This window comes from Erpetoichthys calabaricus, chromosome 14, assembly GCF_900747795.2.
Source record: "Erpetoichthys calabaricus chromosome 14, fErpCal1.3, whole genome shotgun sequence".
Lineage (NCBI taxonomy): Eukaryota > Metazoa > Chordata > Cladistia > Polypteriformes > Polypteridae > Erpetoichthys > Erpetoichthys calabaricus.
In genome coordinates this window covers 20,123,856-20,151,494 of record NC_041407.2, presented here as the reverse complement: position 1 = coordinate 20,151,494, position 27,639 = coordinate 20,123,856, and the positions used below count along the sequence as shown (strand labels likewise).

Below are 27,639 nucleotides of genomic sequence, written 5' to 3'. Positions count from 1 at the left end.
TGTTTATCTAGCATTCTATTTCAAGTCATTGCCTTTCTTAGTCACCGCTTTCAGAATCACCCTATTGAATTTGGTCAAACGAACAAGAAAAATAGGCGTTTGTGGCGATAAGCGTAAAAATCTGAACATCCCGAAAACAAAAAGGGACATACTGCACAACCTCAACACTTATTAGCCATTGGGTTTGGAAGGTGGACTTTTTAAAAACTAAATTAAAATGCAAAACGTTTATTGAATAAGCACTGGTGTAAATTGTCCTGCTCGTGCTCTCCCCCATAAAAACTAAACCACAGAGTATAACTAGCGAGAAGATACCTGAGGAGTGGAGAAGAAGGGTATGAGTACGAATTTCCAAGAATAGAGAACGTTGTGAGGAGCTGTCGTAACTACAGGGCTATAAAGCTGATCAGCCACACCATGAAGAGATGAGAAAGAGTGATGAATGCCAAGCTGAGAGGAGAGGTGGCTATCTGTGAGCAGCAGTATGGTGTCATGCCAGGAATGAGTACTACAGATGCAATGTTTGCTTTCAGAGTGTTAATGGAGAAGTACAGAGAAGGTCAGAAGAAGTTGCATTGTGTGTTTGAGGACTTGGAGAAAGTGTATGACAGGGTGACTAGAGAGGAGTTATGGTGCTGAATGAGGAAATTGGGAGTGGCAGAAAAGTATGTGAAAGTGGTATAGAATATGTATGAGGACAGTGTGACTGCAGTGAATTGTGCGGTAAGGATGACAGCCTGGTTCAATGTGACAGTGGGATTACATCAAGGATCGGCTTTGAGCCCCTTCCTCTTTGCCTTGGTGATGGACAGGTTGACAGATGAGGTCAAACAGGAGACTCGGTGGACTATGATGGACGCAGGTAATATTTTGATCTGTAGTTAGAATAGACAACAGGTAGAGGCAAACATGGAGAGGGGGAGGTACACACTGGACAGAAGGGGAATGAGACTCAGTAGGAGTAAGATGGAGTCCATGTGTGTGAAGGAGAGGGAAGGTGGTGGAAGGGTGCAACCGCAAGTAGAAGAGGTGGTGAAGGTAGACAAATTTAAATACTTGGATTCAACAGTGGTAGAGAGGTGAAAAAGAGAGTGCAGACAGGGTGGAGAAGAGTGTCAGGAGTGATTTGTGGTAGAAGAGCACCTGCAAGAGTGAAAGGGAAGGTCTACAAAATGGTAGTGAGACCAGCTGTGTTGTATGGTTTGGAGATGATGGCACTGATGGAAAGACAGGAGGCAGAGCTAGAAGTGGCTGAGGTGAAGATGCTATGATTTTCACTCAGAGTAACAATGGTAGATGGGATTAGCAATGAGTCTATTAGAAGGACAACACAGGTACGACAGTTTGGTGACCAAGTGAGAGAAGCTCGATTGAGATGATGTGGGCACGTGCAGAGGAGAAATGAAGGGTACATTGAGAGAAGAATGTCAAGGATGGAACCGCCAGGCAAGAGGAAAAGAGGAGGTTTATGGAAGTGGTGATGGAGGGCATGAAGGCATTCAGTGTGGCAGAAAAGGATATAAAAGACAAGGACAGATGGAGATGGATGATCTACTGTGGCAACCCCTAAATGGGAGCAGTCGAAAGGAGAAGAAGAGACAAAGAGGAGGTTTATGGAAGTGGTGAGGGAGGACATGAAGGCAGTCGATGTGGCAGAAAATGATGTAAAAGACAGGGATAGATGGAGATGGATGATCCGCTGTGGTGAAGAAGAACAACAACATCTGTCACACTGATGGCCAGGCATAGCATCAAGTGGTGGCAACAACCGGTTTCATAACCACACTCCATCCTAGGTCTGTTGCTTCTTTTCAAGCTATGTTGTATACTGTAAAAGCAGATTGACTTTCTGGATGTGGGTTATAAAAAAAAATACATTAGAACCTAGTTTCCTGGGTTGTGGGTTGTCATCTTTTGAGCTGCGTAGGATCTTATTAAAGAGTAAAGGGTCGCAGATGATTTGCAAAGTTTACCACAATGGTTTCCACCAGTTAGTTAAGCAATCGACATTACTTCATGATATTCCAAAGGGAGCCCCCCTCCCCTCGCCAGTTCTGACGGTCATCATGCACTGGGCTCACCATTCTCATCCACCCAATTTCTTCAATACAAAATCAAGTTGACATTTAAAGGTTGCTACCACAATACTTAGTTACTTAGAGAAATTATGTGTAAGTCACGTGGGGGCAATATTGTGGGACCCTGTCCCTGCATCACAGACTGTGTTAACTTCTGTGTCAACACAGTGGTACTCACGATGACAATTCAAGCCCTGGATTACTAAAAAGCTGAAAGGTCTCCCGAATGAGAAGAAGAGAGAATTCAAATCCGGCGACAAAGAGGCTCTGAAGGACGTACAGCGTAATGATAAAGAAAAAGCAGAATGAGGAAAAGAAGCTTACAAAGCTGAAACAGAAAACAAACTTGCATGAACATGAAGGATGTCTGCAATGGGCTCGGCAGGACTACAGGGCTCAGGTGCGAGAAGGGGATGTGGACCAAGCTAAAGCCCTGAACCAATTTTTTAATAGATTTTCCTTCCCACAGCCACCATCTTCCAATGACCAGTCTCCCTACACCATCCTTACTACATCAATTGGAATGGCCAGTGACTAGTCCATCTCTGACCATCAGTGTAGACTGTCCATAACTGAAGCCCAAGAAGGGAGAAAACTGAGGAAGCTGCATACTGGAAAAGCTGTGGGACCAAATGGGGTCCATCCTCGAGTTCTTAAAGCCTGCGATGACCAACTTTGTGGTGTCCTCTGTCACCTGTTCAGTCGGTCACTAAGGCTCCAGAAAGTGCTGCTGCTGCGGAAAACATCCTGCATTGTCCCTGTGATAAGGGGCGCTTACAACTCACTTAATGAAGACCTTTGAGAGGCTGGTCCTTGATTATATGAGTCCTCTTGTGGTAGACCACCTGGACCCACTGCAGTTTGCCTATCAGGCCAAGATTGGACTGGAGGATGCCATTATTTATCTGCTCAAGAGGCTGGACAAAGCTGGAAGCACGGTGAGGATTATGCTTTGATTTCTCAAGTGCCTTCAGTACAATCCAGCCATCCACATTAAGGGGTCGACTCAGAAATATGTAGGTGGATGAGCCTGTGGTGTCCCAGTTAATGGACTATCTGTCAGGTAGACCACCATTTGTGAGACTCAAGGACTGTGTGAGCAACACTGGAGTACCACAAGGAACAGGCCTGTCACCATCTCTCTTCACTCTGTACACCTCAGACTAGAAATGTAACAGCAGGTCATGGCACTTGCAGAAATTCTCCGATGATTCTGCATTTACGGGGTCTATCCATAAGGGGGATTAGACAGAGGAGAGGAGTCACGTAAAGAACTTTGTTCCTTGGTGCAGAAAGAATTGTTTACAACTTAACATCAGCAAAACCAAGTAACTGCTTATTAACTTTTCACTGTCCTGTCACTGTTCAGGAAGTGGAAGTAGAGGTGGTCCACTCCTACAAGTACTTGGGGGGTCCACATTAATGACAGGTTGGGCTGGTCTTGTAACACAGAGGAACTATAGAAGAAAGGGCAGAGCAGACTCTAGGCTGGTAACGTCACATCAAGAGAGGCCCACCGAATCAACAAACTAATTAAAAAAAGGGAGGCTCAGTTTTCAGAAGTAGAAGTGAAGGAGAACATTAAAATAAAACTGAGCGTCATTATGAACAATGCTGCACATCCTCTCTCTTACACACCAGCTAAGGATTCTCAGGCAATGAATTGTTCAGCAGAAGTGCGTAAAGAAATGCAATTGGGGGTCCTTGATACCAACAGTAATATGCCTGCTTAATGCCTCACTTTGGTCTGAACACACCAGAATGACTTTAAAGCAAGAAAATCAAAAAGAAGGAAAACATTTGACTTCACAGTCACAGTCAAAGTGTGTGTGTTTATTTATTTACTTACTTATCTATCTATCTATTTATTTAAATAGTTTCTGTAAAAAGCCAAATTTCCCACTGGGACAAAGATCTATTATATAGTGCCTTTCACACCTATCTATATATCTGTGTATTATATAGTGCCTTTCACATCTATCTAAATATATAAATTATAGCTATATATAATATCTATTATCTAACGCCTTTCACATCTACCTATCTATATATCTGTGTATTATATAGTGCCTTTCACATCGATCTGTTATGTTGTGCACTTCTTATCTAGATATCTATCTAAATATATAAAACATAGATAGATATAATATATATTGTATAGTGCCATTCACATCTATCTAAATAGATTTTATATAGTGCCTTTCACATCTATCTAAATATATAAATTATAGCTATATATAATATCTATTATCTAACGCCTTTCACATCTACCTATCTATATATCTGTGTATTATATAGTGCCTTTCACATCGATCTGTTATGTTGTGCACTTCTTATCTAGATATCTATTATATAGTGCCTTTCACATCTATCTAAATGTATAAAACATAGATAGATATAATATATATTGTATAGTGCCATTCACATCTATCTAAATAGATTTTATATAGTGCCTTTCACATCTATCTAAATATATAAATTATAGCTATATATAATATCTATTATATAACGCCTTTCACATCTACCTATCTATATATCTGTGTATTATATAGTGCCTTTCACATCGATCTGTTATGTTGTGCACTTCTTATCTAGATATCTATTATATAGTGCCTTTCACATCTATCTAAATATATAAAACAGATAGATATAATATATATTATATAGTGCCATTCACATCTATCTAAATATATTTTATATAGTGCCTTTCACATCTATCTAAATATATAAATTATAGCTATATATAATATCTATTATATAACGCCTTTCACATCTACCTATCTATATATCTGTGTATTATATAGTGCCTTTCACATCGATCTGTTATGTTGTGCACTTCTTATCTAGATATCTATTATATAGTGCCTTTCACATCTATCTAAATATATAAAACAGATAGATATAATATATATTATATAGTGCCATTCACATCTATCTAAATATATTTTATATAGTGCCTTTCACATCTATCTAAATATATAAATTATAGCTATATATAATATCTATTATATAACGCCTTTCACATCTACCTATCTATATATCTGTGTATTATATAGTGCCTTTCACATCTATATATCTGTTATGTTGTGCCTTTCACATCTATCTATATATCTGTGTATTATATAGTGCCTTTCACATCGATCTGTTATGTTGTGCACTTCTTATCTATCTAGATATCTATTATATACTGCCTTTCACATCTATCTATATATTTGTGTATTATATAGTGCCTTTTACATCTATCTAAATATAGATATAATATCTATCTTTTATGTTGTGCCTTTCACATCTATTTATATATCTGTGTATTATATAGTGCATTTCACATCGATCTATCTAGATATCTATTATATAATGCCTTTCATATCTATCTATTAAATAGTGCCTTTCACATCTATGTACAGTATATATCTGTGTATTATATAGTGCCTTTCACATCTATCTAAGCCTTTCACATCTATCTAAATATATAAAACATAGATAGATGTGAAAGGCACTGTATAATAGATATTATATCTATGTATCTCTTATGTTGTGCACTTCTTATCTATCTATCTATCTATCTAGATATTATATAGTGCCTTTCACATCTATCTATTCTGTTACCCTTTATAATGGGTTCTGTGCACTATTTGGGTGTAGTGACCAGTCCACTTCTCATAAGTGGTACTTTCAAATTTCAGACAACCCCCCCCCCCCTTTTTTTTCATTCAAACCTCACATTTGTACTTCCTACATGTAATGCTTTACATTTACTGTGCGGCCATTGAATGTCATCCTCCACAAATCTGCCCAAGCCCGTCTGCTTTCCAAGTCCCCCGTACTGATTTGTTCGATTGTAGATTATAAGGTATGATGTTATAATGACCTGGGTGTGTGCATACAGTACTGTGAAGCGTGTATTGTAAATTGTCAGGCAGGGACGTGTGGACGTTACTATCGAGGTGGCACGCTTTTGGATGGAGTGCTGAGGGAGTCACACTCGAACACAGGACAGAAGATCAGACAGTGAAGGTTTCTCAAGTGTAGCAAACATTGACAAACAAACCCTTCCCTACCTTTGCAGGCTTTGCGGTGCGAGATCTGCTTCGACATGTCCCGGTAGTAGCCCTCCTTGCAGTAGTGGCAGTGCCGACCCGCAGTGTTGTGGCGGCAGTTCAGGCAGACCCCTCCACTCTTGCGTCCAGACAGCTTGTAGAGCTCCATGTTAAATCGACAGCGTCGGGCATGCAGGTTGCAGTTGCAAGCTGTTGAAAGAGAACAGCCAGTTACAAATGTGACAAACAAGGGTGTAGAACTGGTGGATTATTAATATTCATCTTTCAACTGCATTTGTCCTGCTGGTTTTACCGTTTGGTTCAGAGTGTCCTGAACTTCTTCTTGGAGCAGAACATGAAAGACAGAAAAAAAAAATCCTGAATGGGATGCCAGTTAAAGACGGGGGACGCTAATAAACCTGCCCAGCATTCTGTACGTGTGAGGAAATCAGATATAGCGATGACAGAAGAGGACACCTCTGAGGAACACCGCAGATACACAGATGTAGAATTAAATAAGACCCCAAAACTTCGCCGGTGGTCTACAAAACAGGAGAAGCAATGCAACTGGACTGGCCAGCTCAGATACCGAAGACACAGCATGCAGTTTCAGTGGAAACAAACGGCCAACCGGATTTACTGGACGTGTCTGTGCTGTGTTGTAACGGGGGGATCCCAAGTTGAACGATGGTGGTGGGCTGCAATGGCTGCAGGTTTTTGTTTCAGCCCAGTTTGTTGAACGGAAACTCATTAACTCAGCATCAGCAAGACAAAAGAGCAGGTGGTGGATTTTTAGTGTGCCCAGGAGACATCCAGGGGGAGGACGTGGACATGGACATGGTGCAGAGTTACAAGGACCTGGGGGTCCACCCAAACAACAAACTGTACCGGTCTGACAACACAATAAGGGCCAGAACACACTGCACTTGTTAAGTAGACTCGGGTCTTTTGCTGCTGATGTTCTACCAATCCATAGTAGCCAGTGTGGTGTTCTACATGGTGGTCTTTTGGGGAAGCAACTTGAGTTTAAAATACGACCAACGCCTGAGCAAATTTATCAGGAAAGCCTGCGCCATCACAGGGCCAACCCTGGACACACTGGAAGCTGTGATGGAAAAGAAGATGGTGGCAGAAGTGGAAGGAAATCTCCTCAGGGGTGCGCTCATTCCACCATGATGGTGTGCTAAGAAGCAGCGCCTCCGGGGTCTTTTCTGCTCGCTGCAATTCAATGTTTCCTCCCGTCGTACTCTTAAGTTAATTTTGAAATTTCTGCACACTGTACATTTATTTATTGATTGATTGTCCGTATTATCTGTCCAATGACTCTGCATCCTTGTGTTATCTGCCGCTGTATTCATCTAAATGTCCCCATGGGATTAATTACGTTTATCTGATCTAATCGTCGGCATTTTTCTGCCTCAATTTTGTGAACTCGCTTATTACGATTCCCAACTCTTAAATTGCTTCTTTTGATCCTAAACAATCGCTTTTCATTGTTTTAATTGCGTCTTGCTTTCCTAAGCAGCTGTCACTTAATGATGAACTGCTATGATACAGTAAAAGAGCTAGCAGTTCACCATTAGTGATAAGCCAAACGATTCGCATGAAGTTGAATTTGCGTGTTTCACGTCACAAAAAAAAAATCGAAATGCATTGCACTTCTAGCAACGTGTTTGCCATTCACACAAGAAGAAAGGCTTACAGTTTCCGTCTGGAAGCGTTTTCATATATTAATTCTGCATGCGACTGCCTGTCGTTTAGCATTTAAGTAAAGATCTATAGTGAAACAAAAAAAATCTGAAGTGTGCATATCCTCAATTAGAATAAGGCGGTTAATAACTAACGGGGGTTTAGGGAAGAAGGTCTTGATGAGAGCGCCGGCTTTTCGTGATTGGGAAAAACGTACTGCAATTCAACACAGCGATGTGAAACGACAAGGCATATAAATATAACTGACTTTACTGGTATGGGATGAAATACAGAAGACTTCATCTATTTTCGGCTGCTCCCGTTAGGGGTTGCCACAGCAGAAGACTACGTGTGACAAAATTTAATGCAATCCAACATGTTAACTACGTTGAAATGCAATATGTGAGTGGGACATTTTTAATTAACCGGACCAAAATAAAACAGATCAACCGAACCATCGATTGCTTTTCACTAAGGCACGCAATTTTATTGTCCGTTCAAAATGTAATACAAAAGTGTATTGCATTTTAATGCACGTTCGTAGATCACTAAACAGAAAATCAGGCGTACTGCATTTCCAGACTTTTAACGTAATCAAACGTAATCAAATGACCAATCAGAGTCAAAGGCGGGACAAGGGGGCGTACCAGTTGGGAAATAAAGGCGTGTCACTTCTAAACAGGTTTAAAGACAATATGGACAGTGGAGTGATCACTGGAACGGCGAGAAGTACGTTTTAAGTCTCGCCAAAAAGGTCACTCTAACTTTAAGTTGTTTAAAGTTTACTTTTTTTATACCTGTTAAATTAAGCTGTGCGGTTAAATTTTTGAGGTGTGGGTTGTTAGCGATTTTAACTAAATACTGAATATAGTGAAACATTTTTTAGCGTCACCGATTTTGTTTCGTAGTTATTTATTCACACTCTGTGATAAACAGATTTTTCAGCACGCAAGCGAATGAAATCGCCAGATTCCACCCGTTCAATGAGACGGCGGATACCCTGCTTTATCAACTAGTGATGGGTCGTTCTTGAACGATTCGTTCATAATCTTTAATGTGACTCGGGAAGAACGAGTCGTCTCGTGGGAGTGATTCGTTCAGTCGCGCATGCTCATTTGCGCAACTTCATAAGCTTAACCAACTCAGTCTGAGCCTGAAAGAGAATTGATTAGTTCATCTCTCGAGTCTTCGGGTTTGAGTCGTTCGTTCATCACGTGACAGCACCATAAGCTTAACCTATGCAGTCTGAGCCGGAAAGAGAATTGATTAGTTCATTCCTCGAGTCGTTCGTTCTTTTGTCACGTGACCACTTACCGGCTCAGTACCTCAGTCAAATACTAACGTAAAATTCCATTTGTTGTATGTTGGATCATATTTAGAAATTATCATGAAATTATCAAAAATATCTAAAACGCATTTTCTTATAAATAAAAAAGGTCTGTCAATTTCTGTCACTATGATTTTGTTACTGTTTCTTGAGGATCTGTGGTGTGTTATTTTATAAATAAATAATCCTGTAACAAATAAATTATTGATTCATTTGTCCTTTTATTGTCTTTGTCAATCAGTAAAGTAAACAAACACTAGGCTATATAATAAAATAATCCAAGCCTACAATTACAAAGTACTTATAGTTAATAATCGTACACTATTCTATAGCAGTGTTCATTTTTACTCCAGTTTTCAGTTTCCTGGTATAATAATTGTTTTTCCTATGCAGACTTAACATATTGATCTAATATTTGTATAAAAAGATTGGTCAAAAAGGACATAATGACAAAGTAAAAGCAAATAACATTTTGAATTTGAATGAATAAGGTTAGTTTAAAATATTAAGGTTATGATAACTTAAACTTCCAAGTTGTAACCCAAAATGAAATAAAAACTGGAGAGTTAAAGTCATTACAATCCAACATACAACAAATGGAATTTTACGTTAGTATTTGACTGAGGTAATGAGCCGGTAAGTGGTCATGTGATGAACGAACGACTTGAACCCGAAGACTCGAGGAATGAACTAATCAATTCTTTTTCCGGCTCACTACCTTGGTTAGCTAATTGGGCTGTCACGTGATGAACGAACGACTCAAACCCGAAAACTTGTCAGATAAGAGGCGAGGTGAGCGAATCATAGACTAAAGACCCAGGTAAACAATGAATTAATATTTTCTGTTTCTTATAGCATTATAGTTTTGTCTTGTTTGTAGTGTGATCAACATTTGTGTAAGCAGTAGATGTGTTAGGGAGGTAACAGGTAACATTTTAATTATATTTTGCTAAAATGAACGAAATGACTCGAAAAAGGATTCGTTCATTTTGCTGAACGAGACTCAAAGGTCCGAGTCGGTAAAATGATCCGAACTTCCCATCACTATTATCAACTCTGTGCGCCTTTCCAGGTACAACCCACTCGTCATGGGCTCGCCTCTTTCCATAACTGTTGACGCCCCTTACTCCACCTCTTGACGATGATTGGTCAACGGAGTCGCATTAAAAGCGTGGTCTTGAATCGAAATGCAATACGCCTTGCTTTGCTTTTAGTTTTGACACGCGATCTATGGATATGAATTAAAATGTAATGCGGATTTATACTTCACGCGACGCGACGCATGCTGCAGAGGACGCTCCTGCTACGCAAGCGTTGTACTGTTTATACTTGCGCGCGTACTTTACGTAAATCTGGAGGAGTCCACCAGGTGGCAGTGCGAGATATTATCACGGGGAGAACAGGTTCGGCTTCGCTGTGTTGCGAATTGCCTGGAACACCTTACCGCAATACAGTGATCCCTCGCTATATTGCGCTTCGTCTTTCGCGGCTTCACTCCATCGTGGATTTTAAATGTAAGCATATGTGAATATATATCGCGGATTTTTCACTGCTTCGCGGATGTCTGCGGTCTACAGTACGTGTGCTTCCTCAGTTGATTTGCCCATTTGAATTCAAACAAGGGACGCTATTGGCGGATGGCTGAGAAGCTACCCAATCAGAGCCTTCGGTTAAGTTCCTGTGTGCTGCTGATTGGCTCAGTGATGGAGTGCTGCATTAACCAGGAAGTCTAATCTCACTCATTCATCATTAACGCACGTTACTGCTACTGCTGCAGGAGCCGTGTCCAAGCGCCAACAGAAGATGCAAATGATTGCAGAAAAGGTAAAAGTTTTGGATATGTTGAAGGAAGGGAACAGCTACACCGCTGCAGGACACCATTACAGCATCAATGAGTCCACGATACTTTTTATTTAAAAAGGAGGAAAAGCATATAAGATCTACGGCCGCAGTGTCCTTTAACCAGGGTGCAAAACGAGTTGCAAGTGGACGTGATAAGGCAGTAGTCTGGATGGAATCTGCTTTAGGGATTTGGATTGAAGAGTGCTGGAAGAAGAACAACGGTGGTGCTACACAGTCGCCTGAAGAGACTCCTTTAGAAGAGCTGTAACGCTATCCTTTGTAGTGCAGTAAAATTAAACTCATTGTTATCGGACAAATTGTCGTGTGATTGTTGGTGAGTAACCATAATTAATTATTTACGTACAGTACTTATTACATGTACATAGTTTAGTGTCACTGTATACAATTTTTCTTGCATTGTACGTATTTATTGCTGGTGGCCTGTCTGTCGTAATGGCTGTAACATATGTGATATCGGAGACGCTCGATATCTTTAAAATAATATTTAGGTTTTACTGTATATAAACTGTGTTTACATACATAATTTCAACGAATCTTACCTAATATCTAAGAGAGTACAAATGGTTTATGCTGTATAATTGTGCGTGAAATGTTTATGATAGTGTGGGAGAGTTTATAAGGGCTTAAAATATATAAAAATAACCATATGAACATATGGTTTCTACTTCGCGGATTTTCTTATTTCGCGGGTGGCTCTGGAACGCAACCCCCGCGATGGAGGAGGGATTACTGTATCTCTAAAAAAGGATGTTTAATGATTAAATTCATCAGTCAAGGGATTTGTCCATTTCAGCTAGCATTGGGCACGAGGTAGAAACAATCCCTGGACAAGGCGTCAGCTCATCGCAAGGTGAATATAAGCACACACATACACACTGGCGTCATTTTAGTGTAACCAAATCTGGATATTTTTGGGAGGAAACCGGAGCACACTGTAGAAACCCAGCAGGAAAACATGTTCTCTCCAGGCAGGGAATATCAGCGATGTGACTTCCTGCAAGACAGCAGTGCTAACGCTCCGCCACCGTGTCACCCCCATGTGTGTCTGTGTCATTATTAACAGTATTCATTATTTAAACAAAATTACCGATTTATCTGTAAAATGTAACATACATACTTCAATGCATTTCATCAGGAACGTGATATCAAGTATAAATCTAAGGATTCTAAATGTGCAGAGAGTTGGAATATCATACATTGAATGTGTTCTGTGTGGTGATATATTGCTGTTTGCCACTGCTGTCAGTACCAGAGGAAGCCCTAGGCACAGAAAACGGTATGAGACTTTTAAAATGTATCGTCATTATGATCAGGAATATGCAACGCTTGAATATAAAAGCACCACGAATGCATATGTATGTCTGCATTTTGTATCACCACTTCGAACCATTCATCAAACATCGAAGCGCGAACGCCGATCTTGTAGGATCCGCAAAGCGGCTTTCTGTCACATGTAGATAGTAACTAGAGACTCTGACGTCACGTTCCGACTTTTAGCACACTGCGCCCCCTGACTTTTTGCTGGTACTGCAACTTGCGCAAGCGTCGCGTTAATTTCTGAGGATCTGCTCAGAGGACGCGTCAAATGAACGCTGGGAACGCGTGACAGCCATGATGCGGGCGCGTACGTGGTCTGAGCATGAAGTATAAACGAGCCCTAATAGTACATTTTAAATTGACAATAAAATTTTGCGCTGTAGTGAAAAATAATCGATCGTTTGGTAGATGACACTATTAAACCGAGCCAAAGTCGAATATTCCACTTGCATGTGCAGCCCTGGATTAACCATTAAACAAGATGAGCAGGGAACCAAAGGAAAGGGGGCACCATTGAGTTTCTCCCCCTAGTCTTTCACTACCACACAATTTTCCTTACCTGCCATATTTGACTTTACTTTGCACTACTAAAATAAAAAAAAATTACCATTGCATGGTCTGTGACTAATGTTAAAAGGGTTGGCTTAAAGGTGTCGCCATTTGTTCCTGTCCCATGATATAAGAGTGTCACTTCCTTCAAGTGTAAAGACAGCTGACTTGTTTGACTCGCTCTCCAATATGTGTAACAAACCCATCACCTTTAAGATCTGTTTTATTATTTCTTTAACTGACACATCACATAGGCAAGGTAAGTTTTAATCTCTCATTTCACTTTCAGTCCTCAAGTCTTAGTGACTTGAGAGTTAAGCAATAGAAGCTCTAAGGGGCGGTCACCATTGTTGGGCTGTGCTTAGGGCATCAGATGGGCTTAATCCAGCGCTGTTGCGTTTCAATATGGTTAACACATTGAATTGCATTTAATTTTGGCACAAATAACCTCCCATACCCAGGGCTATCTTAACAGCAACATAGACCCCTGGGCAAAGTTTTATAGACGGTCGAGGACCCTGGCTCACCGGGAGACCTGGAGAAGCAGGGGACTGGGAGAGGGGCAATTGCCATCCTGTGGTATAGCGGGTCCAGAGCTCATGTTAAAAGGGCCAGTTTTAAAATAAATAATCGCTGCACTCGCGGGGTGTGGTGCTAGTCTAGGGTTGCCACCCGTCCTTTAAAATACGGAATCGTCCCGTATTTGAGAATGAAATTGCGCGTCCCGTTTTGAATCAAATCCCGTATTACCCAATCAAAAGTAGGAAAGGAAGCATCTTCATAAAATGCGTGTGGGATGATTTGCATGAGACGCTGCTTTAAAAAAAAATGATAAAAAAAATACGGGACAAAACCCGTCCCGTATTGATTCAAAACGGGACGCGCAATTTCATTCTCAAATACGGGACGATTCCGTATTTTAAAGGACGGGTGGCAACCCTACCTCCTTTCCTACTTTTGATTGGGTAATACGGGATGTGGCCCCCGCTGCAGTATGCGTCCCTTATTTTTTTGTATTAAAAGTGGTAACCCTAAGTGTGGCCGAGCGGTTCCTGGGGAATTCGTGATGCGGGCGAACCTCGCTTAAGTGCACATGTGAGTAGTTGTCCGCATCCGTCATTGTTCCCGGGAGCTGCTGATTGCCACAGCTGACCCACGTCCCCGTAATATATAGTGTGGCGAGGCGGCTAGCGAAGGGAAAAAAGAAAAGAAAGAAACGGAGGTTTCAGGAGTGAGGAAGAAAGCAGGTGTGTAAGAGAGAGAAGGAGAGCGAGTGAGCGCTCGCAGGCAGCCGGACAGTGAGCCCCAGCGGGGTGTTTGTCCGACACCGAGGGCAGTTGCTAGTGATCACTCCCGCGGAGTATTGTGAGGAGCGGGAGTGACCGGGAGGAGGATGGCTCGCCGTGGAAGACAGCGGGAGTCGGGAGGCTTGGAAGGTGATTCCCCAAAGTGTGTCCTGGCCATTGGGGGAAGCCAAGTCTCGGTCTGGAGAGAGCGGAACCGAAGCCAGGGATCGGGAAGCCACCAGACCAGTCGAGTGGAAAGAAGGTCCGCTGCAGGTAGGGCGACTTTCCTGTTGCGAAGCCCGATGGGAGAAGCAGGGGAACTGCCAGGTTAAAAAGAAGACACCAGGCTTTGTTTTTAAAGAGACTGCTTCTAGCCGTTGTTTTAACCTCGTTTTAAAGGATTTATTTATTATGGTTTTTTTTTTTTAAACCTCCACGTTTCAATTTTACTGGATTATTTATTTACTGAAGGATTATTATTTATTTATTACACTTATTTATTTTGAACACTGTTTTGTTGGCTATTTTTAATAAAAGCACTGGTCACTTTTACACCATCACCTTATTGCATTGTTATGCCACACTGCCAAGCTCATCGCTGACATTACCGCTGGTGTCGGGTTCAGGGCTCCTGTGCTGCTACAGCAGCCTGTGTTAATATTATTAGACTGTTTGGTACATTCCTACCTCCACCCCCTATTTAATTAATACATATTGGTATGTCCCTAGCTCCCTTTTTGCTATTAGATAGATAGATAGATCTGAAAGGCATTATATAATAGATAGATAGATATGTGAAAGGCACTGTATAACAGATAGATACTTTATTAATCCCAAGGGGAAATTCACATACTCCAGCAGCAGCATACTGATACAAAAAACTATTAAAGATTAATAAAAATGTAGGTAAAAACAGACAATAACTTTGAATAATGTTAACGTTTACCCCCCAAGGTAGAATTGAAGAGTCGCATAGTGTGGCGGAGGAACGATCTCCTCAGTCTGTCAGTGGAGCAGGATGGTGACAGCAGTCTGTCGCTGAAGCTGCTCCTCTGTCTAGAGATGACACTGTTTAGTGGATGCAGTGGATTCTCCATAATTAATAGGAGCCTGCTGCTATTGGTGCTGCTTTAGTCTTTGCTTTACCTTCTGCCATATTGTATTTTAGGTTAAGGAAATTAACGTCCTAATACTTGTATGACTTCTTGCAAGAAATCTACATTAAAGCATACAGATTCTCAGCCTCGACTTTCTTGGCGAGTTAAACTATCTGACCACGTTCACTACAACCAGTGGGGCGACGCACACTCCGTACACACTGGGTCTTGGGAGAGAACCCTCGCTAATACGGCGTTCGGGGGACAGAATAGCTCCCATAAGGACGATGGGAGTGTGGAGCAAACCAGCATCGTCGCACACCCTGGGATGCAAGATGGCAGCCTTCTGGGATTGCTTGGGATCCACGGAGCTCAGAAGCTCAACCACCGCCTTGGGGGGGGGCAACCTGGATGGTCCCAGAGCCATGGACTGCCGCACTTCTGCCACACCAGGAGTTGCTGCAGGAAGGTCATCAAGGAGCACATCCGGGTACAATATAAAAGGGGACGCATCACTCCATTCAGGGAGCCGGAGTCGGGTGGGAGAGGTGTGGAGGCAGTAAAGGAAAAAGAGTCAGAGAAAGGACCGAGCAGTGAGTTGTTTATTGGTGATTTGTGCATTCAGTATTGGAAAAGGCAGCAAAGAAAATAATAACGTGTGTTTTGGACATTCTGAGTCCGTCTCCGTTTGTGTTTCGGGCGTCTTTCACAATAGCAAAACTGAAACATGCATAGGCATCGGAAACATCGAGGGCCCCTGTGCTCCCGGGCCAGTGCCCATACATTAAGGCAGCCCTGGGCCGTATGTGTGTTCACCATGAAGTTTCCATTCCAATAAAGTATTTGGATTGAAATAAGAAAAAGAAAATGAAAGACTGAGAATTAATCATCTGCTGCAGGCCACAAATCATTCAGATGATCTCCTCAGAAAAAAGAAAATTGACCCTAAATACGACCTGACATTGGAGAATGAAAACACTAACAAACCAAAAGATTAGATAACAAGTTCTGTGGGCTGGAAAAAAAACAAAACAAAAATTGTGGCCATTGCAGACAGCCAAGACTGAACTTGAGAAGTCTAGCTTTACATGTAAAGAATATAAACATGCCGAGGTCCTCTTAAATCTTATTGAATGGCACTGACACACCATAAAGTCTGTGACCCCGATTCTCACCACAACGTTTATTTTAAAAAGCACAGTGAACGCTCGACCAGCGTAGAGCGAGGGTGCAGTCAGGTTCTATTTTTCATCACGTTAATTAACAGAATGTACTTTTTCCGCCACATACAGTCCACGTTATCCCAACCCCAGCCCAACGACTGGCAACACTTCTCCGTCTTTCATTTGCAATTTGAGTTTCTTCCAAGTGACAGACCAGTTAAACATCCAACCAATTTGTGAAAGGGATCGATTTACAGACCTCTGCGACCCTCTCCCTCCTACTCGACGTGAAAAGTCATTACTTAAATCATCAGCACTGGAATTGGACTTTAAAAATCGTTCATTACCAGTCAAGCCATTACATCAAAATCGCAGCACCCCAGACGCACTTCAAACACGTCTTTGAGGAAAAAGGAAAGAACGGCAGTGTACCCTGAGCCACAGGGAAAGCAGCGCAGTGGTAAAGAGACCACCTTCACGATCTGCCCGACACTGGGTTTGGTAAGCTTCTTCTAGCCTGGTGAGGTCCTCAGAAATCATGTCTACATGAAGCAGCACACACTTCGTCCAATCTGTGTGGTGACTTTGGCAGTGAATGCTCGTTTGATGGTCTTTAAACTGGGCGGGGCCTCCACCACTCACACCCGATTGACATCCCATTGGATCGTTAAGTGGTGGCTCTGAGGCTAGGGGATCTGCACTGGCAATTGGAAGGTTGCCGGTTCGAATCCCGTAAATGCCAAAAGGGACTTTGCTCTGTTGGGCCCTTAAGCAAGGCCTCTTAACCTGCAATTGCTAAGCGCTTTGAGTAGTGAGAAAAGCGCTATATAAATGCAAAAAAATTATTAAAAAAATTATTATTATCGTTAATTGTGCAATCTTATGGATTTACATGAAAATCTGATCACGTTTCAGGTCTTCTAAACTTCTAAAGGGTTCACAAACCCTCTGCCAGCATTACAGTATACTGTAAATCCCGACACCTGAGATACGTTGTCACACGTGCACATCAGAGGGTCTCTCCTTGAGGGCTCAACGGAGCTAAGCACTACCACCCCGGGACACAAGGGGGCGCTGTCGCTCATGGTATTCTCTCTTTTTCCATCCACGGCTCGTAGAAACCACCCAGTGAGGGCAACTGACTCTGCCCCTTTCACTCCAGCGACTATAAAGCCGAGGTTGGGCATCAAACTAAAAGAAGTGGGAGTTCAGGGTGATGTTTTTAGATGGGTGCAGAATTGGTTCAGACACAGGAAGAAGAGGGTGATGGTGCGAGGAACCTTATTAGAATTGGCCGATGTTAAGAGTGGTGACCAGCAGGGGTCAGTGCTGGGGCTGCTGCTATTTTTTAATGTATATAAACCAGTAACGGCACTCTGCGAATACACTTGACTTGAGCATTCCTAGTATTCGTCCTCTTTCTCTCTACGTTTACCATTCGTTTGCTCAGAGGTTGATGTGCTTGCGGCTTCCCAAGTAGCTCTTTACTCCATCCTAGCGGCCTGCTGCTTCTCTTCTTCCGTCAGCATCTTTTCGCATTAAAACTGATTTAGTTTTTGTGTTGCAATTACTTAGTACGTTTTCTTTCATTTTTCACTTAATCTGGAACTTAAGTCTTCAATCTGCCTCAAGCATGATTAGCGAAAGGTGGTAGGGAATGAGAACGGCGCCCGTACGCATGCGCCACACGGCCACCCTGCTGCGCACTGCCAAGAGTTGATTCTACAATAAAATAAAATAAAAATAAAAAGTGTAATAAAATCATCACCCCGAAAGCGGATAGTAGACGTCACATAGTATATGTGTACCAAATTTCAAGTCAATAGGTGACACGGTTTGCGAGCTACAGGTGATTTAAAATCCTGGACAGACAAACGGACAGCCACGGTAGCATATTATAGAAGAAGATGATTTAGATAGGGCGGCACGGTGGCGCAGTGGGTAGCGCTGCTGTCTCGCAGTTGTGAGACCTGGGGACCTGGGTTCGCTTCCCAGGTCCTCCCTGCGTGGAGTTTGCATGTTCTCCCCGTGTCTGCGTGGGTTTCCTCCCACAGTCCAAAGACATGCTGGTTAGGTGGATTGGCGATTCTAAATTGGCCCTAGTGTGTGCTTGGTGTGTGTCCTGCGGTGGGTTGGCACCCTGCCCGGGATTGGTTCCTGCCTTGTGCCCTGTGTTGGCTGGGATTGGCTCCAGCAGACCCCCCCCGTGACCCTGTGTTCGGATTCAGCGGGTTGGAAAATGGATGGATGGATGGATGATTTAGATAGGAATATAAGTAACAAGCTGGTTAAGTTTGCAGATGATACCAAGATAAATGGATTAGCAGATAATTTGGAATCCATCAAGTCATTACAGACGGACTTGGACAGATTTGTGGCAGATGAAATTTAATGTCAGTAAATGTAAAGTATTACACATAGGAAGTAAAAATGTTAGGTTTGAATACACAATGGGCGGTCGGAAAATCAAGAGTACACCTTATGAGAAGGATTTAGGAGTCATAGTGGACTCTAAGCTATCGACTGTCAGACAGTGTTCAGAAGCCATTAAGGAGGCTAACAGAATGTCAGGTTATATAGCGCCTTGATGTGAGGAGTACAAGTCACAGGAGGTTCTGCTCAAGCTTTATAACACACTGGTGAGGCCTCATCTTGAGTCCTGTGTGCAGTTTTGGTCTCCATGCTACAAAAAGGACATAACAGCACTAGAAAAGGTCCAGAGAAGAGTGACTGGCTGATTAGAGGGCTACAGGAGATGAATTATGAGGAAAGATTTAAAGAGCTGAGTCTTTACAGTTTAAGCAAAAGAAGATTAAGAGGAGACCTGACTGAAGTGTTTACAATTATGAAGGGAATTAGTGCCGTGGATCGAGACTGTTATTTTAAAATGAGTTCATCAAGAACACTGAGACACAGTTGCAGACTTGTTAAAGGTAAATTTCGCACAAACATTAGGAAGTTTTTCTTTACATAAAGAACGATAGACACTTGGAATAAGCTACCAAGTAGTGTGGTAGACAGTAGGACTTTAGGGACTTTCAAAACTCGACTTGATGTTTTTTTGGAAGAAATAAGTGGATAGGACTGGCGAGCTTTGCTGGGCTGAATGGCCTGTTCTCGTCCAGAGTGTTCTAATGTTCTAATGGAAGGGTTCGTCTCATTTTGGGAGGTGCAGACCACCAGATGGTAGTTGACCCTATGACCGCTCAGGTGATACCACCCCCTTTTTGTTTTGGGCACCTGTTTATTCTGGTGGACTACTCAGTTATTAAAAACGGTACCCCCAACATTTATTTGGCAGGATGTGCACGTCCCCTCAGTCTAATGGGAAAGAATTGTGCCTCCCGCAGCTGATCCGTCCTTTCAGGACCACCACACTGTGCCTGTGCTTGCAATACACAAGATTCTTACACGGTCGCGACCATGAAGGTTGATAACAGGGAAAAAAATGGCGGAGGTATTTTTCAAGGAATGAGCATAAGTCAGGACAGAATTCTGAAATCTGTTGGGGTGGGGTGGTCTCGTAGTGATTAGTGGATTCAAAAATGCAATGTTACGTTGACTTCAGGCACACTCCTCTTGAAAGGTTCTCACACCACCCACCCCCCAGTGTTCCCTTTAAACGAATCAACGTTCCACTGTAGTGTCCTAAGATGACATGAAGCAGTTAGGCTACACTAATGGAGGTCTCCACTAATGAACATCCTTGTGAATATCCTTTGGGCTACAGAGTCTGTCAAAGTGCCAGCTAAATTCTCTGGTGACAGTGTGAAGGGATGGAAGCTTTCAAAGCTAAAATAGAAAACCAACCCACTCAGAATAATGTTAAAGATGCCTGCAGTGGACTGGGCATCACCACCGGACTCAAGCAATCCAGGGCTCAGGTGCTAGAAGGGGATGATGACCAACATAATTATACACCCTGGAACCAATTTGTTAATAGCTATTCCCTCCCACTGCCACCCTCCTCCAATGACCAGTCCTACCACACCATCCCTACTATATCAATAACTCCAATGGCCAGTGACAAGTCCACCCTTTCACCGTCAGTGTGGAGCGTCCATAACTGAAGACCAAGTAAGGTTGTCAACTGAGGAAGCTACACACTGGAAACGCTGTGGGACCAGATGGGGTCAGTCCTGGAGTTCTTAAGGTCTGTGTTGACAAACTTTGTGCTGTCCTCTGTCACCTGGTCAGTTTGTCCCTAAGGCTTCAGAAAGTGCCACCGCTGTGGAAAACATCCTGCAGTGCTCCTGTTCCTGTAGAAGGCAGGTGCCACTTCATCAAAGGACTACAGACAAGTAGCACTTACATCTCCCATCGTAAAGACCTTTGAGAGGCTGGTTCTGGAATATAGGAGTTTGCTTGTTATAGACCACCTGGACCCTCTGCAGTTTTCCAATTGGACAAAGACTGGGATGGAGGACACAATAAACTATCTGCTCCTCAAGACTGGACAAAGCTGGCAGCACTGTGAGGATTATGTGTTTTGATTTCTCCAGTGCTTTCAGTAACATCCTGCCATCAGTGTTAAGGGGTCAACTCAGAGCCATGCAGGTGGGCGAGTCTATGGTGTCCTGGATAATGGAGTATCTGACGGGCAGACCACAGTTAGAGGACTGTGTGAACAACGCTGGAGCACCACAAGGAATAGGCCTGTCTCCTATGGTCTTCACTCTGCACCTCAAACTATAAATATAACACCAGGTCACGTCACTTGTAGAAATTCTCTAATGATTCAGCACTTATGGGGTCTATCGATAAGGGGAGTCGGGTGGAAGATTTTGTTTATTGGTGTGCAGAGAATTGTCTGAGACTTAACATCAGCAAAACCAACAAACTGGTTATCAACTTTCAGCGCGCCAAAGAGCCTCTGTGTCCGGTCACAATTTAGGGAGTGAATGTAGTGGTGGTCCATTCCTACAAACAAAAGGGAGTCCACATCAATGACAGTTTGGACTGGTCTCAGAGCACAGGAACCATAGAAGAAAGGGCAGGGGAGACTCTTCTTCCTTAGGAGACAGCATTCCATTAATGTGAGTAACAACATTCCTCACATCTTCTACAACTCTTGATGGGCAGTGTGGCGTGCTGGACAGGTGACATCACTTCAAGAGAAGCCCACCCAGTTAACAAGCTAATTAAAAAGGACACGCTCAGTTATGGGGTAGGTAGAAGAGAAGAAGGAGAGGATGAAGACAAAACTGAGTGCCATTATGAACAATGCTGCACATCCTCTCTCTGTGAGACACCAACGCTGAGGACTTTCAGACAAAGAATCGTTCTGCAGAAATACGACAGGAGCTCCTTAATACCAACAACAATATGCCTGCATAACACCTCACTGTGACCGGGACTGACAAGCCAGAAGTTATGTTTGCTTTTTAATTATTCTGGTGTGTGTGTTCAGATAATAGTGTGATAGTGTGTAGGTGTATATTGTATATCTATCATATAGTGCCTTTCTTTTCTATCTATTTATGTATTTAAAGAGCTTCTGTCAAAAGCCAAGTTTCCCACACGGGGACAAATAAAGTTCTATCTATCCATCTATCATATAGTGTCTTTCACATCTATCTGTTGATTATATAGTGCCTTTCACATCAATCTATCTATCTTATCCTGCCGACTGTATAAATTAAAGTCTAGCTGCCTATTATATAGTGTCTTTCATCTACAGTTAGGTCCATAAATATTTGGACAGAGACAACTTTTTTCTAATTTTGGTTCTGTACATTACCACAATGAATTTTAAATGAAACAACTCCGATGCAGTTGAAGAGCAGACTTTCAGCTTTAATTCAGTGGGGAGAACAAAACGATTGCATAAAAATGTGAGGCAACTAAAGCATTTTTTGAACACAATCCCTTCATTTCAGGGGCTCAAAAGTAATTGGACAAATTAAATAACTGGAAATAAAATGTTCATTTCTAATACTTGGTTGAAAACCCTTTGCTGGCAATGACAGCCTGAAGTCTTGACCTCCTGGACATCACCAGATGTTGGGTTTCCTCCTTTTTAATGCTCTGCCAGGCCTTTACTGCAGCGGCTTTCAGTTGCTGTTTGTTTGTGGGCCTTTCTGTCTGAAGTTTAGTCTTCAACAAGTGAAATGCCTGCTCAGTTGGGTTAAGATCAGGTGACTGACTTGGCCATTCAAGAATTTTCCACTTCTTTGCTTTAATAAACTCCTGGGTTGCTTTGGCTGTATGTTTTGGGTCATTGTCCATCTGCATCATGAAACGCCGCCCAATCCGTTTGACTGTATTTAGCTGGATTTGAGCAGACAGTATGTCTCTGAACACCTCAGAATTCATTCGGCTGCTTCTGTCCTGTGTCACATCATCAATAAACACTAGTGTCCCAGTGCCACTGGCAGCCATCACACTGCCTCCACCGTGTTTTACAGATGATGTGCTATGCTTTGGATAATGAGCTGTTCCATGCCTTCTCCATACTTTTTTCTTGCCATCATTCTGGTAGAGGTTGATCTTGGTTTCATCTGTCCAAAGAATGTTTTTCCAGAACTGTGCTGGCTTTTTTAGATGTTCTTTAGCAAAGTCCAATCTAGCCTTTCTATTCTTGAGGCTTATGAGTGGCTTCCACCTTGCAGTGCACCCTTTCATGCAGTCTTCTCTTTATGGTAGAGTTGGATATCGATACGCCTACCCCCTGGAGAGTGTTGTTCACTTGGTTGGCTGTTGTGAAGGGGTTTCTCTTCACCATGGAAATGATTCTGCGATCATCCACCACTGTTGTCTTCCGTGGACGTCCAGGTTTTTTTGTGTTGCTGAGATCACCAGAGCTTGCTTTCTTTCTCAGGATGTCCCAAACTGTAGATTTTGCCACTCGTAATATTGTAGCAATTTCTCCAATGGGTTTTTTCTGTTTTTGCAGCTTAACGATGGCTTCTTTCACCTGCATGGAGAGCTCCTTTGACCGCATGTTGTGTGTTCACAGCAAAATCTTCCACATGCAAGCACCACACCTCAAATCAACTCCAGGCCTTTTGTCTGCTTAATTGATAATGACATAACGACGGACTTGCCCACACCTGCCCATGAAATAGCCAAAGAGTCAATTGTCCAATTACTTTTGAGCCCCTGAAATGAAGGCATTGTGTTCAAAAAATGCTTTAGTTGCCTCACATTTTTATTCAATCGTTTTGTTCACCCCACTGAATTAAAGCTGAAAGTCTGCACTTCAACTGCATTGGAGTTGTTTCATTTAAAATTCATTGTGGTAATGTACAGAACCAAAATTAGAAAAGAGTTGTCTCTGTCCAAATATTTATGGACCTAATTGTATCTATCTATCTAATCCTGTCTACTATGCTAAAATTAAAATCTATCTATAATGTCTTTCACATCTATCTGTCTATCTATCTAAAGAGCTTCTGTAAAAAATTAGCTTCACCCCTGGGAGCAAATAAATGAAGTCCTATGTATAAATCTATTAAAGAAGGCAAACAGCACTGGCTTAGACGTTGCTTAGTTGCTCCTACACACACACGACAACTTTAATGGTGTACTTGTGTGGACTTCAGATTGTGTGGCTCTATTATATTTAGTATTCTTATATTTGTTCCACGTAATTCTCACTTAAAAGATCATTCCTTTGAAACTTTCCGCTCTTTCCGATAATCCAACATCACATAACTGCAACCCCTGCTGACCAGATGACCACTGACCGTAAAGTCCTGCCCTTTCTCGTTTCTTCATTTGAAGGTGTGCATGCACAACAAGGCAGCAGCGCCTTTTCCTTCTGCAGACCCCTTCACACAGTCGCCCTGCTGTTTTAATAACAGTACTGATGATGACGTGTACAGGCGGCAGGCCAAGAAAGATGACTAGATATGATTTCTTTGGACAGAGAGAGGATGAGATGCTCAGGAAATGTGCCATATCCACAGAGAAAGGCATCCCACCCCAGAACTGAACCAGTCGAGGCCGCACTGCTGCCAAAGTCGGGCTGATTGATTCCAAAATCAGGTGGCAGGTCCCGGTTGCCTTGACCTTTTTTTTTTTTGTTTTTAAGTTTCGCTGCTCATTCGTATTTTAATGGTACAGTAAAATTCAGCCATCCATCCATTTTCCAACCCGCTGAATCCGAACACAGGGTCACGGGGGTCTGCTGAAGCCAATCCCAGCCAACACAGGGCACAAGGCAGGAAACAATCCCACCGCAGGACACACACAAACACACCCACACACCAAGCACACACTAGGACCAATTTAAAATTGCCAATCCACCTAACCAGCATGTCTTTGGACTGAGGGAGGAAACCGGAGCGCCCGGAGGAAACCCATGCAGACACGGGGAGAACATGCAAACTCCACGCAGGGAGGACCCGGGAAGCGAACCCAGGTCCCCAGATCTCCCAACTGCGAGGCAGCAGTGCTACCCACTGTGCCACCGTGCCGCCACAGTAAAATTCATTTATTTCAAATCTGCCTGCGGTAAATGGCGGCCATACATTTGCAGGTCTATAAAAGTTTGGTCCACTCCATTGTTATTTCACACATAGCCATCAAATTGAATGAGGACTTTTACTAAATCTGGAAAGAAGTGTTTTTTTAAAATAAAACACGTTGTTGTACAGTGATCCCTCGCTATATCGCGCTTCGCCTTTCGCGGCTTCACTCTATCGCGGATTTTATATGTAAGCATATTTAAATATATATCGCAGATTTTTTGCTGGTTCGCAGATTTCTGCGGACAATGGGTCTTTTAATTTCTGGTACATGCTTCCTCAGTTGGTTTGCCCAGTTGATTTCATACAAGGGACGCTATTGGCAGATGGCTGAGAAGCTACCCGGCTTACTTTTCTGTCTCTCTTGCGCTGACTTTCTCTGATCCTGACGTAGGGGGATTGAGCAGGGGGGCTGTTCGCACACCTAGACGATACGGACGCTCGTCTAAAAATGCTGAAAGATTATCTTCACGTTGCTATCTTTTGTAAAGCTGATTCCTGAAAAGACATGCTGCACGGTGCTTCGCATACTTAAAAGCCAAACAGCCCTATTGATTTGTTTGCTTTCCTCTGTCTTTCTGACAGCCTGTGCTCCTGACGCGCACTCCTTTGAAGAGGAAGATATGTTTGCATTCTTTTAATTGTGAGACAGAACTGTCATCTCTGTCTTGTCATGGAGCACAGTTTAAACTTTTGAAAAAGAGACAAATGTTTGTTTGCAGTGTTTGAATAACGTTCCTGTCTCTCTACAACCTCCTGTGTTTCTGCGCAAATCTGTGACCCAAGCATGACAATATAAAAATAACCATATAAACATATGGTTTCTACTTCGCGGATTTTCTTATTTCGCGGGTGGCTCTGGAACGCAACCCCCGCGATGGAGGAGGGATTACTGTATATTGAAAGGGTTCGGTTTCTTGTATTTGCGCAGAATGCTGACTATGACAAATCTGTCCGAGCGTCTCGGCTGACATTTTAGCCTAACTAAATATAACTTGTAAGTCCTCTCTCTGTCCATCAGCTGGCTGTCTGCAGAATATTTAATAATAACAATATGCTTTATTTATAGTGCCCATATAAAGTATGGAAATTTTCACATTTTAGTTTTATACAACGTTGAATCACAATAGATTTAAATTTGCCTTTTTCGACTCTTTAAAGTCAAAGTGAAAACAGATCTCAGCACAGGGGGTCTCAATTGATTCCACATTGTCAGTGGACCCCCTCGCAGGCTCAGTCGAGGGGTGTAATAAACCGCTGAGATGATGGGGGGCGCTGCCACTAACAGCGTCATCTCCTTCTTTTCCCCACAATGCTGAAAAGCCGCCCGGGTGAAGATGTTTAACCCAGGCCCGGTCTTAGGTATTATGGGGCCCTAGGTGAAAGGGGGGTCCAGGGGCCCCCTGGAAGCTCTGCGAAATGCGTGAAAATTAGACCAAGGAGACGTTTTCTTGTAACGTTACGAGGTCATCACCCTGCGAACCCTGTGAACGTTCGACCCATAGAGATCTGGACTCAAACCGCTCCTCTTTTATAGACAGCCGCTCATGCGGACACGCCCCCGCTGGCCCATGTGATTTAAACATGCGAGGGGAGGGGTGGGCCGGGGTCCTGGCCGCCGTCGATCTGGGGCCCCCCCGGACGCCGGGGCCCTAGGCGGTCGCCTACTTCGCCTATGCCTAAGGCCAGGCCTGTTTAACCTCCCAGAAGGAGCTGTCATGACTGGCAAGAGTGACCCATCACTCGTACCTCCTGCTCTTGTTGTGAATCCCCGCCGACGAGCGTTATTTTTGTTGATTTCATTTTGATTTTGCTGTCTATGGACAATAAAATGGATGACCCGGTTGGCACCTCATTGCATCCAGATCTGTCATTCCTGCAACCGGCGATGATCTTATATAATACGCTACCATGGCTGTCCGTTTGTCTGTCCAGGAGTTTAAATCACCCGTAGCTCGCAAACCGTTTGACCTATTGACCTGAAATTTGGTACACATATGCTATGTGACGTCTACTATCCGCTTTCGAGGTGATGATTGACCTCCAAGGTTATTCCTCTTTTATTTTTTTATAGAATCAACTCCCGGCAGCGATCAGCAGGGCCGTGTGGCGCATGCGTATACGGGCGCCGTTCTCATTCTCTACAAACCTTTGCCGTCACTTCCCCTACCTCTTTATAGCTTAAGTCTTCAATCTGCCACATGAATGATTTAAGTGCCAGCTTAAGTGAAAAATGAAAGAAAAACGTACTAAGTAATTGCAACACAAACACTGACTTAATCAGTTTTAACGTGAAAAGATGCCGTTGAAAGAAGAGAAGCAGTGGGCTGCTAGGGTGGAGAAAAGAAGAAGAGCTGCTCAGGAAACAGCAAGGGCATCAAACTCTGAGAAAACGAATACAAACAAATAAAACGTACAGAGGAAGAGGATGTAGAGAAAAGCCAAGCAAAATGGCACCTTTTATTGGCTAACTAAAAAGATTACAATATGCAAGCTTTCGAGGCAACTCCGGCCCCTTCTTCAGGCGAGATGTAATACAGAGACTGGAGTTCCCTGTGTTTATACATCTTGCCTGAGTTGCCTCGAAAGCTTACATATTGTAATCTTTTTAGTTAGCCAATAAAAGGTGTCATTTTGCTTGGCTTTTCTCTACATTCATAATGGCTAACACGGTACAACACCCTAGTACTACAGAGAAAGAGGATGAAAACTAGGAATACTCAAGTCAAGTGTATTCAGTACGCCGTTACTGGTAACATAAA

At 42.8% G+C, this 27,639-nt stretch overlaps 1 protein-coding gene across 2 annotated transcripts in view; it reads right to left on the bottom strand.

The window, feature by feature from the left end:
• ntn1a (netrin 1a) overlaps nt 1–27,639 on the bottom strand; it is a 259,741-nt gene that overhangs the window by 116,187 nt on the left and 115,915 nt on the right. For both annotated transcript variants that reach the window (XM_028819281.2, XM_051936296.1), the window contains exon 3: nt 6,137–6,325. In XM_028819281.2, coding sequence (XP_028675114.1) covers nt 6,137–6,325 — 189 coding nt within the window. The remainder of the gene's footprint in view (nt 1–6,136; nt 6,326–27,639) is intronic.